Here is a 19,074-nt window from a genome sequence, read left to right as displayed (position 1 = left end):
CTCGTTTGACCTCCTAATAAGGGGCCCAATGCATATCTTCCATCATATTACATAACTTTTGCACACAGAAACTTCACACACATTAGGTGAAAAATTACTCAGGATTCTGCTCTGAAATGGGCAGAATCAATAATGTGGGACTATCACTCAGTTTGAGTGTCCTTCTTGTGCTTGTGTGTTTACTATTTCAGTATTTCCTTTTTCAAACTGACAATGAATTAAGGAATACGCATGGCATATTATGAATGAATATGTGCGAGAACAGAGGAAGAAGCATGGGAATACTGCAGTCTTCATGCTCTTGAATGAGACAGTCCATTGCAAAACAGGCTCCTTTGTTTCTCTTCGGAAATTAGTGTTGCCCACGGGACGAGACGGGACAGGCTTTTAAAAATTCGAGACGAGACGAGATTGATCATGTGTCCCTTTGACAAACGAATATTTTCGAGACGAGACAGCATTTCACAGCATTTCCACGAGACGAGACAGGCCAAAGTCTCGTCTCGTGGGCAACACTATCGGAAATGTCAAAAATCGCTCGCCCAGATGAAAATTTTATCTTGGGCCTTCCTTTTGTATGTAAATATGTGTGAAGATTAAACTCCTATATAGGATTGTAAGAATAAGTATTATAAACAGAATATGATAAAAAATTCTCAGTCAAAAGTTACATGTAAAGTATTATGTTATATAATTACATTTATCACAGTAGTGCAGTGAACTTTTTGTCCAGCTAATAAAGTTCGATGTACCCTAATATATATGTTTTGTCTTCAAATACAGTTATTGCAATTACTATTTTTCAAAGGTGAATTCAATTGTATTAGGTTCCACCTTAAGGAAAGAAAAATGGCCCCTCTTTCCCCAAACAGAAAGAAATCAGTATTTACACTTTACTTAGCTTTACTCCCCAAATCTCTTAACAAATCGGCGCCTATGCACAGCACCCCCTTCCCATTTTTTTTTTAAATGAGTTGAATTCAATCTGGCGGCCACTCCTTTACTTTTTATAGGGGGTGTTAACGGACTTTTGAATCACCCTGTAGGCTCTCGTGTGTGAGTTTGTCAACATGAGATCAAGAATTACACACACAGATAATATATATATGTGTAATATACAAGGTGATCCAAAAAGGCCGCCCCTTTTCAATTGGTGAGCATAACTTTATTTAGGCGAATAATTGCAAGCTACAAGGACAGAAGTGTTGCACAGACATGGGAGTTTGATACAAGATATGTCAATCAGGTTGTGAATGTCACATCACATCACGTCTCACTTAAGTTTTGAATATAACATCACTCAGGTGAGCACCACCGTCGTTGGAGCACTCATGAAGCCGAGCCACGAAGCTACGCCGCAATGTATACTCCAGCATAGCAACCGGAATAGCAGCGATTTCACGGCGGATGTTCGCCTCCAGTTCCTGGATCGTTCCTGGGCAGGTTTCGTAGACCCGGGACTTCAGGTATCCCCACAAGAAAAAATCAGCTGCCGTCAGATCCGGCGAACGTGCCGGCCAAGCCACGTCGCCATATCGGGAGATGAGGTGGCCGGGAAAAAGGTCGCACAATTTGGCAATGGACACACGGGCTGTGTGTGCCGTTACACCGTCCTGTTGGAACCATGTGATCAGAGGAAGGCATTGGAGTGCCGGCACGAGAAAGTCTTGGAGCATGGTTACATAACGCTCTGAATTGACAGTACACGTGGCACCAGTGGCGAAAGAAGTATGGTCCGATGATTCCTGATGTACTGATCCCACTCACGCTGATGCAATCGCCGCAGGTTTTCTGTACCCCAGAAACGGCAATTCTGTTTGTTGACCGACCCCGATAGCAAAAGGTGTGTCTCGTCACACATCAGAAGGTTGTCGACAATGCGTGCATCTTGTGCCCACATGTCGAGAAACGTGTCACAAAACTGAACACGTGCCACTTTGTCGGCTGCGGTCATTGCTTGCACTACTTGCACCTTATACGCTCGTGTATGTAAATCCAAGTGTAAAATGCGATGTAAACTGCCATACGTCATATGCAATGCTTGCGATCTGCGGCGCACTGATCTTCGTGGACTTCTTTGGATGTCATCCCGCACACGGTTGATGTGTTTCTGTGTCCTTACAGCTCGGGGTCGTCCAGGAGACGACCTGTGTCGTACTGAACCCTCCTCGTGCCATTTCGCTACCCAGCGCCGTATGGTGTGTTTGTCCGGTGCGTCTCTACGCTGGCCTAGTCGGCGGAAAGCTCGTTGGGTTGCAACAATGGACTTGCTTTTTATAAACAGCTGTACCGCGCGAACACGGTCTTGCACATTCCACTTCTCCATCGCAACTGATCAAGGGCAACTGATTCTCCCACTATTCGTGAATACGCTTCACTGCCGCCAGCGCGCGCCGGCCAGTGTTGGCTTTGCAGTAGCCAATTGAAAAGGGGCGGCCTTTTTGGATCACCTTGTATATATATATATTATGTGTGTGTGTGTGTGAAGGTAGGTAAAGGGGGGCCTTTGGTAATATTTTGCGGGAGGGGGCCCAAGATTTGTAGATCCGGCACTGGTATTGATGTAAATTTGTTAATGATCTATTGAGAGGGAAAAAGCATTGAACACTCACAACTACACTAATTTGTGTATGTTTTCTATATTATTCTTAGTACAGTATATTTGAAATTTAAATTAATTGCTTATCTTTTGTTTGTTGTAACAAAAACTCTCCCCCCAGAAATTTTTGGTAGGGGAATTTAAGAGGCCTAGATTGTTGGTGGGGGTAAATACCCCCCTGTCCCCCTCAGGATTTCGCACCCTGGTAACAACCCCCCTGTGCACGCCACTTTCAGAATCACTGATGTAATGTCTCTTCTTTCCTCAAATATTTAAACATGCAAACAAGTTATTAAAATAGTTGTTCCATTTTCACCATAGAAATCTTTCGTGTAGGCTACCTGGGTGGATAGGAGGTTAGGCTTAATCTATTTTGGAATGAAAATGCTCCCCACTGGCGTAGGCAGCATTTTATTTTGGGAGAGGGAATTGTAAAGGTGAATAGTGCATAGCTGCGTTCCAGGTGGCGGAGCGGGATTCACAATAAAATATTTCTTATATTTTGATCTTCTCAATGTATTAAAATTGTACTCGCATACAATAGATGATAATCGGGAGTCAGTCATTTTAAGGGGGAATCATTAACACCTTTCGTTTTTCCGAGTTCTTAACGGATTTTCATTTTTCTCAATTTCGGGAGGGTCTGTAGTTCTATCAGCTATCCCCTCTGTACGCCAATGCCTCACCCTCTCCTTACGGTGCTGCCGATGCGTACTTATTTATAATTTCATTGCTACTTAATATTTTATCAATATTTCCAGGAAGGTGTGTTTTCCTCGCAAATATCCCTTTCCATGCACTGATTTCGCTTCCGTTTCATCTAGGGGTGTGCGGGACAGAATTTTTTTGGTCGGGACGGGATTTTTTTTTAACCCCGACATTTTCGGGACGGGAAATATTCGAAATTTCCCGAAGCTCTGAAAATCTCGAATTCTACACGTCATTTTCAACTTAAGTTATTGTTTTTGCATTTCTGGAATAAAAACAAACAATTTCCGATAAGTTCCAGCCACTTGCAATGCAGAAAACGTCGAGAATTAACAACTTTTTAAAAGGCCGAGTCTGCTGCCACGCACGTGTCAGCAGTACGAATAAGCGTCAAATTTGCTCCTGCCACGTAATTCGTCTGCTACGAGGATGTTACAAATCTTAAGAACAGATCAAGAAGAGAGAAATGCAAGTTTATGATTAGTCGGAATGAATGTACATGTAATTTAGAACCTTTTTCTTTAGAAAGCATTTAGCGATATTATTTTAATGCTAACAGAACCTAACCTAACTACGAGACCATTTAGGTTTATTATTAGAAGAACGCTAAGGGACCTAATCTTAAAACATTTTTGTGAAAGTAATCGCTACAACTTCACAGTATGTGTTACAGACGGATTGCATACATAGCATGATGAAATCACGATAAAACAAAGACCGAGTCTGCTGCCACGCGCATCTTTTTTGAGGTTCCATCAGAAAAAGAACGTGGCAGCAGACACTACCAAATTAAAAAGCTTACTCCTGTGACGTCAGAAAAGAAGGTTGCTCAAGTGTTCTGCAATAAGAATAAGTGAGACCCCGAAACACGTGACGTGCGGGATAAACAAAGCCGGATATACCTAATCGCACACCTTATCCAGAACAAGTCCCGCCCTCCGACTTTTAACGTCAGGATCAAATGCATCCCATGCGATGTTAGGTTAGACATGTCAATAATACACTGAAATTTTGTGACTTCACAAGTCGAAGAGTGGGACCGAGCTCAATAGAGTGTGCGGTAAGTAAGACGCACACAAGTGACAGTCCGGTCTAAGACCACGTGAAAAGTCAAGGAATATAGTGAAATGAAAGGTGATCAGGTGGGAAATGGTAGTTGTCATGTCTGCAAACTGTAAGGAAAGAGGCCTTCTTTGAACAGTGTTCTTAAAAAGTGCATGTAAGCCTAAAGGAAAATAACCATCTTCACGTGCTTTTCTTTATTGGAGATGTAGACCACTTGTCAACCAACTGCATTAGGACAATATTTTATTTCTACCATCGCTCAGTATTTTCTTAAAGTTGATCAGTTCTTTATTGTTCCAGTGAATGGAAAATTACTGTTTGCATAACATGTCGGTAGGGAGATCGAGTACAATAAAGGCTTCCTAAGTTAGGAATTCGATTTGTAAAAATGAAAATATTGTACCTTATTAAGAACGCCCGAGGTCCGAGTGTGTAGTATTAATATCACGATACACGCGTTTTTTTTGTTGTTTTTTTCAAATTTACACGGATCTAAGTATATTATGCCTAAGGCATGCACCAAAAAGGTTTCTATATTTCATTCTGCATGTTTAGTAGGTTAGGTGGGTGAAGTTTGGTGCTCTTAGCATTATAATTACAGTGTTACTACTTACATATTAAGTAGGTTAGGTTGTTAGGTTTGATTGCCTAAGTTAGTATTATAGTACTTCTACTATTGGCATAGTCAGGCAGGGCTTGCCTAGCCCACCCCCCTCCAAACATTTTGACAAATTACACAGCTGTACATGCAATTTTTACAGAAACAAAAATAGCCATTTTGGTATCCTTGACCCTTTGTAATCCCCTCTATAAAGTGTTTATGAAAGTTTTTTGTTGCTTTTGGTTCACAGAAATGTGTTATTGTGAAGTAAAGTACCTCTATTACCTTAGCGTGAAGCAGAACACCCCGAAGGCTTCATACAAGAGAATATAGCACGCAACAGTGCAGACAGGACCTTGCCTGCCATTTTATAAATGTATTATGAAATAAAGTAAATCAAACACGGACTGAAAATTTATGAAACTAAAATACAAGTGAAATTATTGTTAGGAGTGTTGGATTTCTTGGTGTTTATAATTTTACGTTGTTAGGTTAGGACTATTAGGTTTAGTGCTGATAGCAATTTTTGATATTTTTGTTAAGTGTTTTTTAGCTATTTGAGTGTGCATACAACCGGTTTTTACTAATAAAAAGCAGCGAAAGTACTCCAAGGTACTGTCAATTAAAAAAAAAATCAAAATTCTTGACACGGTACAGTGGGTCAATTGCCCTGCCCTTTTTTTTTGTTTTTGATTTTGGGTAGCTGAATTGAAAACTATGGTACTAATCTGATATTCCCCGAACAGATTTCTTCATTTTTACAGAAGAAACTACTTACGGTAATAAGTTCCTGTAGCATTGTCTAACATCTGGAAGGGGTTTTGTGTGATGTGGGAATGTTTCATAGCGGAAATTCATGTTCTTTGTTGAAAATTAATTCTCCGACAGACAATAGCCTTTGGTGCGTACACCTTCGTACATCATCATGCGTAGTGATTGTGTTTTGTTCATGTTCATTGGGTATCCAGTGTTTCAAACTGTCTGTGTGTGCAACAAAAGTTAGAAATATGATGTGTCGTGGATGCGTGGTGAAATTCGTACCGGGTGTGGAAGATCCAGTGGATTTTTAAATTTATTTAAAAACTGGACCGTGAAGAAAGGAATGGAATGTCGAAAATGTAGCAGTGAATGTAAGCTACTCGTTAGAAGGAATGGGATGTGGGTATATGCCTAATATGACATGTCGTGGATGCATGGTGAAATTCAGGTAAGTTTTCCGTATCCTGGAAACGGATTTCTTCAAATTTAAAAATTTGAGGGCAGGTGACTCCGGCCAATTTCTAACATGCCTTTAACGGACTCTATAGAGAAAGCCGGGTTGCCAGTGCGGAGGCGGGACAATGGTAAGGGGGGGGGGGGTAGGTCAATTACCCCAGGGGCGGAGCCCGGAATGGGTGGGAAATTTGGACTCAAAAATTTCAAACGAAAATAATTTTTTACTTTAAATTTCCCACCGATTCCGGGATGGATAGCCCCAAAAACCATTCACGGATAGTGCCACGAAACATTACAATTTTCTTCATAAAGCAATGCGGGGAAAAAAAAAGAAAAGATCAGATGAGCTTTGTTCACGGTTATTTCCTGGGTTCCGAAGGTTGAAACACTGTATAACGAATGAAAATCGACAAAGCACAAGCATGACGAGCGATTATGTAGGAAGGTGTACGTGCCATATTGTGTCTCAAGCAAGCGAAAACACTACGAGAAAGAAGTACTCGTAATGTGAAAAATTGCAATTGCTTGCATCAAAAAGTCGTCAATACACCTTAAAGAATGTTCCATGAAGCATATAGGTAAGTACAAATGGCAAAAATTGACAAAACGAAGAAGTTATAGGTGTCCGGGGAATGGTAGATTTTTACCAATTTTCACAAATGCCATAACTTGTAATTGTTGCCTCAAATTGCTTACAAGTGGGCAGTGATATACTAAATTATTTTTTAATTTATAGTCAACTCCACTTATGAAGAGCCCATATTATTAAGATAAGGGGAGAAGGGGTTAGGTGACTGACTGACTACACCCTTGAAAATGTCGATTTTTTTTCTTTCTTTTCATTGTACAGATTTTGTTGTTTTACGAAGCATGAAATCTATTTTAAGTTCTGGAAGCCATAAATAATGGAGATATGTGTGACTACGGTATGTCCAATTCCTCGCATCCCAGACCACTTTAACAATTTTTTCCAGAAGCAATTTTCATTACGTTGTACCTCTACGATGAGCATGTGTTAGCTGCACCTCCGATTTCAATCACACCGTGACGTTGTAAGTGCTACCACAAAATCGCTAATTACTCGCTTACAACTAGACCTCGGATTTTGGGTTTTTTTACCTAGTTTTTGGTTTGCAGGTAAATAAGAAATAACGGTTATGTCTGCGTTTTGTTAAGAAACTCAACAGCTGATGAAGTTTTAGTCCCTAAAATAATCTATTTTAGGTATATTCATCCAAATCTAACCTTTTTTTAGATTTGTAATTTTTTTTAAGGTTTTTGCAGGATTTTTATATCAGGCAGAGGTATTTACTCTGTTTGGTGCCGAAAACCAATTCCATGAGGTTTTTTTTTAAAAGCTTTAAACATAGCAAAATGTCCTGCACCACTGTTACTTGCGCAGCCTAAAGTGCAAACTTCTGATCCATGTGGTCTTACTCACTTTCGTGTCAGTTTGGTGCGTTGTGGCATTCACGTCTTGCGAAGTAACGTTTCAGCATTCAAATTTCACCACTGGTTATGCTTCCGTTGAAAGATCATTTTCAGCATTTAAGATGATCCTCATAGACAAAAAGCAGAGTTTGATTATGGATGACGTGAAAAAGATTATGTAGTCATGATGGCCACTCTACAATAATGAAAATTCAAGTATAATTCACGGTTTTCAAGGTGAACTTGAAAAGAAATCCAAGGGTACAAGCAGATGTTTTCTCTATTTCAACCTTTTGTATTACCACCTGCACACAAACACACATATATATTAACAATATAAAGGGTCTGTGAGATTCCAATGTATCCAAAAAGTCTAATTCAATTCAATTAAACTGTATATATATTTAAAATATTTAATTTGTTGCCAAGTTTACATTGTCATTTCACACACTCTGACTCAAAAATATACATATCTACAAATGTGTCACAAATGTTACAGGGTATTCTAAGAAAAAACGTTAATTGTATTAGAATTTCAAACTCAAATTTACCTAATCAAATTCAAGAATAATTTCCATCTGTCAGATTGTTCTGCAAAGAACAATAACAAAGTAAACGGATTGAGAGATTTCTGTTTTATTTTCCTTCCTCGTGAAAAATTTCCTTTGGCATTTATAAATATGTATAAATTCAATGGGATCTGTACTAATAGAAGTTGCAATTTTTCACATCTAAGGAGAATAATTTACGCATTATTCCCGGAATTCAAAGAATTCCCATAGACTAGCCACCCTGGTATTGTGCATCAAATTATTCATACATAATTCATTTTTCATATCTACAAGTGACTTTTACTAACAACACAACAATAATTTGTGGATAATTTTGAAAATGATGTATACAAATGAAAATTTTGTTAGAAAATTAATAATTGTTTGTTATGCACAGACAACACCTATTAAAATTTCTTCTGGTTCTTTTGAAATTTTGTTTTTAACGATTGTACCTAATCAGTATTTTTCAAGAATTTTGAATGCTTTTAAGTTTTTTTGGAACATACTTCAGGATTTTTCGAGCCTTAAGATTTTTAGAACCTGTTTTAAGATTTGTTGCATCTATTTTAGGATTTTTAGAGCCTATTTTAGGAACCTAAAACATTATTATGTTCACATAATCTGTACCACATCCCTTACTCTCATGATATGAATTATCTTCCAGTCTCACAGTGTGTATATGGGAAAATAACAGTATTTATATATGTATACCCTCCCACTCTTAGAACTTGTCATTATTTTTTCAGGAAGAGGGCGACAGAATGTTAGACAATATGTGATTGTGTGTGTGTGTGTTTATTTGCATTGTGGATCAAAAAAAATTTAATCCATTAATTGAACTAAGTGATTTTAAACAGTGTTTAAAACTTGTAGCAAAACCAATGTACATCATTTTAAATGCATTTTTTATAGATAATGTATTATTTTTTGGAACACACAGAGTGCGAGTGAGTACAGTATTGTGCATAATGTCTTTTTCTTGGCTATTGATGTTGTTTGTAACTGTTGATACTACATAACATTTTGTTACCGGTATTATTTTATTCATTTGTGATGATGAAGGGGAATGAAACACCTAATATAAAGGGACTTTCACACTGAAGTGACATGTATTGCTTCAAGATTGACCAATCAAATGCAGCTGTCACAATTGCTGTTGATTGGTTTGATTGCTAAGTGATACATGTTGCTTTCACAATGTCCCTTCACATCAGAACTTGACTAGTATTAGTTATAAACTCATATAGGCACATTGCCAGAGGTGCAACCATGAATTTTTGTCTGGGGGGGAATAGCATGATAAACGTGCCAATAATAATAATAATTTTAATAATAATATTATAACATTATTATTATTATGATTGATTTGCTTAATTTTACTTCACTTCTTGTGCCACTTTTGGCTAATTTGCGAAAGTGGGGATGAGTGATGGCATGATGAAAATTATGAATGGATACTTGCAAACATCCATGCCCAAGCCGGGATTCGATCCCAGGACTAACATTATTATTACTGTTAGTAGTGGTAGTATCAAAGACGTTATCCTCGTAAATTACGCAAAAAGGGGTAGAACTTTGTGCTAAAGCATTTGTGTTCAAACAAATGATTTGAATTATTTTTTTTAACATCTTCAATTTCACATTAATAACAGAAAACAAGCACATAAACTATTTTTGAAAGACAGAAAATGCTTGATAAATGCATTCCAAATATAATTATTTTTTACATTAACATAACTTTCATGCACGATATATGTTTCACATATATGCAAGGTGGAGTGACGTGGACACTAAATTGTGTACGTACTCAAAGTTTCTTTAATATATATTATGAGGGGCAGTCAAATGAAAACCGAACACCCGCTACAAAGTTACAATGGAGTTTGTTTTATTCAAAAGTAATTGCCACAAGTGTTAAGACATTTATTCCACTGGGAGACGAGACAATCAATTCCAGTCTTGTAGAAAGAGCTAGGTCGCTGACGGATCCACAACCTCACCCACTGTTGCACTTCCTCGTCCAAATGAAACCGACGTCCACGAATGTCTTTCTTCAGGTCACCAAAAATGTGGAAATCACAAGGGGAAATATCTGGGCTGTACGGAGGATGTTCAAGCGTTTCCCAGCCAAATGTCTGAAGCTTATCCCTCACCAGATTGGCAGTATGGGGACGGGCGTTATCATGCAAAAGGATGATTTCATCCGACAGCATTTCAGGGCATTTTGACTTTATGGTGCGTCGCAGTTTCTGCAACGTGTCTGCATAGCGCTGCGCATTGATTGTGGCTCCATGCTCTAGGAAGTTGACAAGCAGAGGGCCCTTGCAGTCGAAGAAGAAGCTCAGCATGACCTTACAGAAACTCGTATGGACAGCCTTGGATTTCTTTGGCGGGGGAGAATCGACGTGTTTCCATTGTTGGCTTTGCCGTTTGCTCTCGGGCTCAAAATGGTGGCACCATGTTTCGTCCCCTGTGACGGTACATGACAGAAACGCATACTCTTCCTCGTGGTACCGCTGCAAATGACTCAGACATGCAGTCATTCTGTCAATCTTTTGTCCCTCCATCAGTTGATGTGGAACCCACTGCGTGCAAATTTTTCAGAACTGCAGGTGATGGCATGCACAGAGCCATGACTAATGCCAACCTGAATACGAATTTCTTCCTTTGTGATTCGTCGGTCTTCCCGGATCAGACCATCGATCCTCGCAATCACATCAGGCGTAATGGCTCGATGGGCCTGTCCCGGGCGCAGATAGTCTTGCAGTGATGTGCGTCCTTCGCGGAATCTCTTCTGCCACTTGTGCACACTTGTCAGGGACATGCAGTGTTCGCCATACACTGCAGACATGCGACAATGAATTTTGCGTGTTCCAGCACCCTCAGCCACCAAGAAACGAACCACACTTCTCTGCTCTTCTTTGCTTGCCTCCATGTCCAATGCTAGAAGAACGCACTTTTCACTACGCTCACCTCCTGAGCAATGACGAAGCAACTGTGTGGACCTGTGCATTTTCACTATGCATTTCTCCTACCCTACAGATGGCAGTATCGATACATAACAACAGTGTTGCCAACTTTTGCGAGGAATGTGTTTTATGGTGGGTGTTTGATTTTCATTTGACTGCCCCTCATATATACAGCATATATTATTTAAGTACATTACACAACCAAATCATCCATCTCACAATAGACCAACCGGAAAAGTGATATAAATTGTCTCTGAAATGTGCATGCTCCCTTTCCTCCAAAGAATTGTTCATGCATTTAAAACAAAATCAATTGAGACAAGTTTTATTTCTCTGTTTGGTGGTTTACAATACATTACAGTGAACAAACATAAATTGTGAGCGAAAGCGAGCAAGAAAATTTTTGGATCCAATTTTCTTGCAGGCTGAAATCAATATTAATTTAATAGGGTGCAAATAATTCCACGGAACGCCATGGCATTATATCATTTACAACTTTTGTGCCTCCCCAATGGTGTAGTGGTAACATCGTCACGCTGTGATCAAGGGGTCCGAGGTTTGGTACCCGGTGGAGGTACATAGTGGTTCAGAACCAACTTTAAGCTATATGCCCAGTCTCAATTAGCCTTTCTGTACATAAAGTAGACATTTTTTACAACCTTTAAGTTCTGGGCAGTAATTGCCCCCCTGCAGGCACTCTTGGCTCTCAATATCACCCCTCCCCCTGTGGTTGCACCACTGCCCATTTCTAATGTAAAAATCATGTATTGATGTGCTTCCCTTGTGTAATTAGAGTATTTTTTTATTCTACCTCTAGATAACATCCAAGTGAGTGTTATATTGCAACAGCATCCATGGTTTGGATGAAGCTGCTACATTGGTGTAAAGATTGTTCAGCAAGAAGTTTAGAAAAAGCTTGTTCAAGAAATTTTGGTAAGCGTATCTCAATTCTTTGTTAGTTCTTAAGGTAGCAAAGGTGAGTCTGGTGTAATCCATCCTCTGCCGAATTTTGAACTACTTTGTTTTGTCTAAAACATTATAGCATTCAGAGGACAATACCAAAATTTTTAGACATGAAAAATTGTAATTATATTTGCGGCAAGAGTTTCACATTATTTTATGAATCACAGTTTAATGCGGAAGCTACCACTGAAAATATACTTAACCCTTAAAGGTGGGATGGTGTACACGTGTTCCAGTTACGGAATTCTGTGCTAATGGCGGTTCAACATACACATTTACATTTGAGGCATGGTTGACTTCAAACTGCCATCAGATACCATCTATTGGCGGTAGAAATAAATTGTTTTAACCATTTGACCAGAAGAGTGTTAGTCTTTACTGCCATCTACAGGGAAGTAAGAAAACTACTTGCACAATGTTGTTTTTGTAAGTCAAACATTACAATGATTGCCTTTTTGAAACTGGTAAGTGACATGGAAGTGGAACAAATTTTATTAGATTTTAGTAGTGTTAGTAATCTTGATTTGGCTTCCAGTAGTGCCACAAGATGAAGTTACTCACTTTGCCAATAATGAAGCTGAACAAGAAATTTCTGCGACATTGTCATTCTGATCCTATATGGCAGTGCTGGGAGGTTGGTTAGTTTCAAACATTATAGTGATGAAGAAAATGTATCTAGAATAGATTGAAATTATGTAAACCACAAATACTCACACCACTCGAGGTAGAGTACATTGTGGATGAGTTAACAAATTTGATTGAAATATATTCTCTAGTTTTAAAAATATTGCAATTTGTTCAGGGCCGGTGGTAGTAATTTTGCCACCCTAGATGCTGGCAGCATATACCGCTTCCTTTTGAATGCCCCCCCATCATTACGCAGCAACGGGAAATTGAAAATCATTATATTCCTAAGTAAAACATTAATCTATAAAATATATAATGAGACTTGTTACGCTACTTCAATACTATTAAGCACCAAAGGATATCTCGCTCGACCACAGTTGAACTTTAAAAAATGAGACACTCATTTTATATTATTATTATATTTTATGAAAACTCTCTCTCTCTCTCTCTCTCTCTTAAACATATCTTACATTTGACAAGTATTAGAAAGAAATGAAGGCTTGACTTCATATGTTTACAGTTGTAGGTCTGTGATATATGATTGGATTTTTAAAATAATTACATGTAATATTCCCGGATCTCCTGCTTGGGTGATCTAAGGTCTGAATTTTTTTCTGTGTTGTCCCCACATAAAGCGGCTCTGGGGTTCTCCAGTCTCAAATTAATGTGTAGCTGGGGACAACCCTGGGAGGTAAAGGTGGCTGGAGATTGGTGCTGATCACATCACCTCCAAAATGGCAGAGCTCGAAAATGTGTGTGGCCCTACCCCCACATCCCCTAAATGTGCCTTCATGTTCATGACATGGTGCTATTTGCACAGAGAACTTTACCTTCACACGTATTATTCTTTTTCGTATAATTCTATCTTGCATAAAATATAAACAAGCATGTTTCAGACATGATTGTCCGAAGATAGTATTTTTATTAGCATTAATTTCCAAAAAAAAAACAACTTTGTTCGCCATTTGCCACTGTTACCGACAAAGTTAATAAATTCAAAATTCAACACTCACATTAGGTGAAAAATCATGACCCTTTATCAGTTTAAGGTCTCCTTTGGTGTAATTGTTTTATTATAGGTGAAAGCACTTTAAGTTCATCATTTAATTCAGTAGCCTTCATGTGTTAACATTCCGGCAAGTTTTCTACACTTTTCAGACAAAAGATCAGATGGCATGTCTTTATGCTTACTAATATCATAAAAGAAATTGAAAAAATCACTATGGTGATTAAGTTGCTCAATTATTTATCTTAGAGCTAAAATAATAGTCTATGACCTCGTAATAAAAATCAACTTTGTATTGTTTTTATGGATCTTAAACAGTTTCATCATACTGAAACTGCTTCTTCTTTTGATTTCTGTCCTGTACACTGTTGCCTATTTTTAGATCATCTATATCTAAATTCGATGCCAATTCTTTATCAATCGGGACTCACAGATTGCCGTCCCCCGACACCTCCACGAGTGTAGAAAGGAAGGCCCTACCAAGCTGCCAAGTGGCGTCTAAGAAACTTTGAAAATCCTCATCACTCCTGCTTTTTTCTAAAGCGCTGATATGTTTGCAAGAAATCTTCTAACAGCATCTAACACATCCTAGATTAATGTTTTGAAGACATTTGCACATTAAATTACGTTAAGGAAAAAGTCATACCAGATAACTAGTGAGCAAAGGAATGTAAAGCCATGCAACTGGTTTGCAATACACTGAGCCTCATGTGCGACCATTCAGACAATTTTATTGTCACCAATTATTTGAAGGAGCGCATCATAGACCTCTCCCACTTGATATCTCAAGGGTGTGAAGGCATCGAATCTGTTCTCCCCCCCCCTCTTGTGGCACTCAGTGGTTTTAAAGTGAGACTACTTATAATTCCTTCAAAATGGTGGGTTGACATATATTAACTACCAAGTTATATAATATTATAACTTTCAACTTATCAATGGGTTCTCTTCATATTTTGTCGCCCTGGAAATTTGCTGCTCTGGGCGGTGGCATGGTTTCCTCCCCCTTCTGCCGCCCTGAATTTGTTGTAACCAGAAAAACCTAAGGCTGAGCAATTTAAATACTGCTTGAGGTTCAGAAGGCTGAACTTTTAAATCCCAATATGAGGGGTTAATGATCATCACAAAAAGAGAAGTATAACCTTAGGAGGAAGATTGAAGCTAGTGGTAGCAACACAACAAATCATGAAGTATCAAAATGGCAGCCATTAACTCCTTAAATGTGGAAGGCATATACAGGGTGGCACATATTGTATCTACCAATATAAGTTGGCATGCGCAGAAGTTTCCCATGCTTAGGCAGCTGCAAGTCTCACAATTAGTCTGCCATGGAACGTTGGCTGGTTCAGACATGAATCATGGCAGTAGAGGCTTTGATGCGAATGGTCCCATTCAGGAGACGCAGTAGGTACTGCACTGGGAAGCATCAGGGTGCCAGAGAATCTGCCTCCTTGTGCCTGAAGACTTCTGTTTCTGCACGCTGCCATTGGCTCTCCATTGTCTGACCCATCGTATCATCATCATGTTGTGACACTCTGTCACTGGTTGATGGTGACCTTCATTGGGCCTTTCGTCGCAGTGTCTCCTGAGTGGGACCATTGCCTCTACTGCCACAAATCTTGCCTGAACCGGCCAATGTTCCACGGCAGACTAATTGTGAGGCTTGCAGCTGCCTAAGTATGGGAATTGTCTGCGCATGCGCACCTGCGTTACGACAGGGTTGCTAACTTATATTGGTACAATATGCACCACCCTATATGTACAAATCCACAATGTGCTATTGCAATGTTCCATCAGCGTACTACACACTGCACGCTACACCAGTAGGTGATGTAAAAGTGTAACCAACCGTAGACATGAACTCAAAGTATCTCATGGCTTGCGGAGTTTAGTAAGGAAAGGTAAAAGGTCAACCAGTAAAACTTTATTTATCTTTACCCACACCTGTAAATTACCTGTTTAGCACACTTACACCAGATGTCATCACTGCTCTGAAGGTCTAGAAGATAATGGAGGACAGGGACCATTCATTTATTCCTTGCAATGATGTGCCTGGGATTTGTTAGGGACCTTATTTAATTAAGGAGCATCCATTTGTGCGAGAACAAATAGCAGCCTTTGTAGTTGTCACATGCCGTGCAGTCTGGGGACACATGCGAAAGCGTCCAAGTCAATTACTTGGGACGGGCATGGGCCCGCAGAATCGCAAAGGTGTTGGGAACAAAGGATGCTGCGGAGTCACTCTGGCTACTACAAGGGAACGGACACGTCCGTTGGTATGTCCAGGGAGTAGCAAGAGGCGGCAAGGTACAAAGGATAGGTCTGGGAGCACCCAGGAGACTTGGACTTAGGCCACCACAACCTAAGGGAAACAATACAAGCTTGTATTGGGCAGACCAGGTGGTTAGGTTATCTGCTTCTCTTCTTTTCCTCCTTCCTTCCTTCCTTCTGGCTGCTTGGCTATTGGAACCTGGTTGGGGAGGCATCCAGATTAGATCTGGGAACCAGGTCTTTTGCAGTCTGCATCTGGCAGTCGACTCGGCTCCGGGCCTCTCTGCTCCGTTTATATACCAGGCTGTCCCAGAAGTCCTGCACCATACAAGGGGGAAAATGAAACACAGAATATCAGAAACAAAGACAGACTTTATTCAGCAAACTACAGGTTTCCATGTTCGATGACCTTCACCCATCTCTGCGACAACAGCTCAATTTGATGGCGATACCAGGTGGCAGGTTTAGAATTGAAAAACTCGCTACAGGCAGAATTTACCTTGTCATAGGAATTGAACTGCCGATCACACAGGAAATGTGAGCGGGAGGGAGACAAACCGTAATCCGATGGTGCAACATCCAGACTATAGGCAGGATGAGGTAACAACTCAAACCCGTCAAGCTCAGCCAGGGTGTTGATCACTCTTCGAGACCGGTGACTCTGAGCATTGTCAATTTGTAGCAGTAACCTCTTGCTCCTCGTTAATGCCGGGTATTTCTCTTTCAGAACGGCACTCGGTGTAATTGTTCAGAATACAGTTTACCTGTTACAGCACGACCTGCTGGAACAAATTCATAATGGACAATCCCGTCAATATTCCACCACACACACAGCATGAGCTTTTTCCCAAATCTGTCCTGTTTCACATGGACGATGACCTCCTGTCCTCTTTTCACCTACTGTTTACGTGTATCGGGTTTTTCAGAAACACCCACTTCTCGTCTCCTGTCACAATTCTCCTCCAAAAATGAAGATCACGCGGGTTTTGTAGCAATGGCTAGCAAATTGCAACTCTGCGCTGGGCCTGCACCTCTGTCAGCTCGTGCGGACTTTGTCAGGTCTGTTTGTTGGTGTAATCCATGTCATACAAGCGACAGTTTAATTTTGATGTCCCAACCACTTTTGCTAACACACGTGTGCTGGATTGTGGTGTACCATTCACAGCATCCTGCGGAGACCAATGGGATGCTGTCGATCGATTCACCACTTCTTCGTTCTCCACACGACAAATTTCCTCCGCTGCACTTTTTTCCCCCCATAAAAAACGTAGCACGGCAAGAAGTGCAATTTGGTCCTCACTCATCGTGCTCACTTTAACTTCATGGGAACACTCGCTACACATGCAGTACGTGCCTTCATTTCATCCCACGAACTTGTCCTCTGTGCCTGCCAACAGCCTTTCACTGTTGGCGCCAACTACTCTTGCAAACTTCACCTCGTGGAGCTCGGTGTGCTGATGGTGCAGGACTTCTGGGACAGCCTGGTACTGTCTAGTGGCAGCACTGAGGCAGGTGGAGAAGATTGGAACTAAGCCAGCTGCAGCGTTGCAAACTCCCTTCAAATTACGAGTTGCAAATCATGCGTTATGAAATATCATGTTATGCATTGTAGAAACCACTAACATAAGAAGTTACTAAAAGCACGTGGTGATACAATCTTAACACTTGTGTTCTAAACTAAACACGTTACAGTAATGAATTTACAATCTATGCACAAGACAAAGAGATTCAACAATGCAAGTTACATATTAAGCAACAATTACTGTGCATAAGATTAGACAAACGATAACTGAATGCGTATGTCTCGCAGGGCATTTAGCATGCTTTCTTTAACCAAACCTTGTTAACAAAATATTTTAAATAATATGGCGACCATGCAGGATCGTTACAATATACGCTTTGTGTTTGCTTTGACTAGATATGACTGTGGGTGGGGTATATATACATGCCCAGATGTTGAAAACATAACAATCATGTTAGGTGATAATATGCTAGCTGTAGTAGTAGTAGTAATAATAATTATAATAAAAAACCGTAGCAAAAGATGAAGAAAGAGAATATAAGTTATAAGTAAGAAACATTTTCTGCTGTTGTGTGGTGTAGTTCGTGCATAACAGAAAACTGAAATAGGACTCAAAAACCAATTTTGCTCTTGCTTGATGCGAACATTGAGTTGCACTTGTTTGATAAGTCCAACTTGATGCTCATATAGGGTAATCAGGACTGGACCTACAGTTTCAAGTGTGATCCGAACCACTGCAACGTGCTTCTACTGCCTATCTGTCACAGCTCTAAAAATTTAGGCATATATTTTACTTCACATTCCTCACCGACTCAGTGAATGTAATAACTAATAATATGAGACCCTTATTATGCCAATGTGATGTATAATAAATAATGTAAATACCTCACACTTTATTTTTACATATTTGGTTTTTAAACATAATTTCAAGTGTTACAGTCTTCATCATGTAAGTAATAGCGAGCTTGCTGAGACTTGTTTGAAGCAGTCAAAATATATTCAGTACAAGACATTCGGCTGTGATCAAGAATGTGTGGGGCCCTAACTCCACACCCCATATAAGCCTTCATGGCATGGTGCAAAGCACAGGGGAGCAATTTACTTTTTTTTAAACATACATGTTCCATAAATACCACTATAACAAAGTAAGCGTGATATAATTATGCTATCGTAAGACATACCTTCATAATTGTCCCACTGGTTGTACAAATATTCCCATTAGGTTTTCCCAATTTATGTTACGAGTGCAAATGTTGACAATACAACTGTCTGTTATAAAGTTAATAACATGTACCCAGTTTATTAACAAATAGTACACCATTATTAATGGCTGAATATAATATATTAAATTCATGAGATGGAAAAATTAAGATTATTGATAGTGTGTAATCTCCTCATTCAAACATTAATTAGTGCAGTGAGGAGAAATTTGCCTTTGTTAGGGACTTATTGAAAAACAAGCTGAAATTCCTACAATTTACACCTTGTTAAAAAAAAAAAGTATACAGGGTGAATAAAAAAGGTGGCTACATGTTAGGTCAGATAG

At 39.6% G+C, this 19,074-nt stretch overlaps 1 protein-coding gene across 7 annotated transcripts in view; it reads left to right on the top strand.

Moving 5' to 3' along the window:
* The window catches only part of LOC145994778 (uncharacterized), a 147,355-nt gene that overhangs the window by 85,100 nt on the left and 43,181 nt on the right, over positions 1 to 19,074 (top strand). For 2 of the 7 annotated variants that reach the window (XM_083131033.1, XM_083131039.1), the window contains exons 1-2: positions 4,388 to 4,526; positions 11,960 to 12,075. In XM_083131033.1, coding sequence (XP_082987159.1) covers positions 11,997 to 12,075 — 79 coding nt within the window. In that variant the 5' untranslated portion in view covers positions 4,388 to 4,526; positions 11,960 to 11,996. Of the gene's footprint in view, positions 1 to 4,367; positions 4,527 to 4,570; positions 4,706 to 11,959; positions 12,076 to 19,074 lie in introns of those variants that run through there. The other 5 variants (XM_083131034.1, XM_083131036.1, XM_083131037.1 and 2 more) reach the window with 5 other exon arrangements.

The sequence above is a fragment of the Lepisma saccharinum genome, chromosome 11 (assembly GCF_977018435.1).
Source record: "Lepisma saccharinum chromosome 11, izLepSacc3.1, whole genome shotgun sequence".
NCBI classification, from domain to species: Eukaryota; Metazoa; Arthropoda; class Insecta; order Zygentoma; family Lepismatidae; genus Lepisma; species Lepisma saccharinum.
The sequence above is the reverse complement of the archived record's forward strand: the minus strand, read 5'-3'. Positions and strand labels throughout refer to the sequence as shown.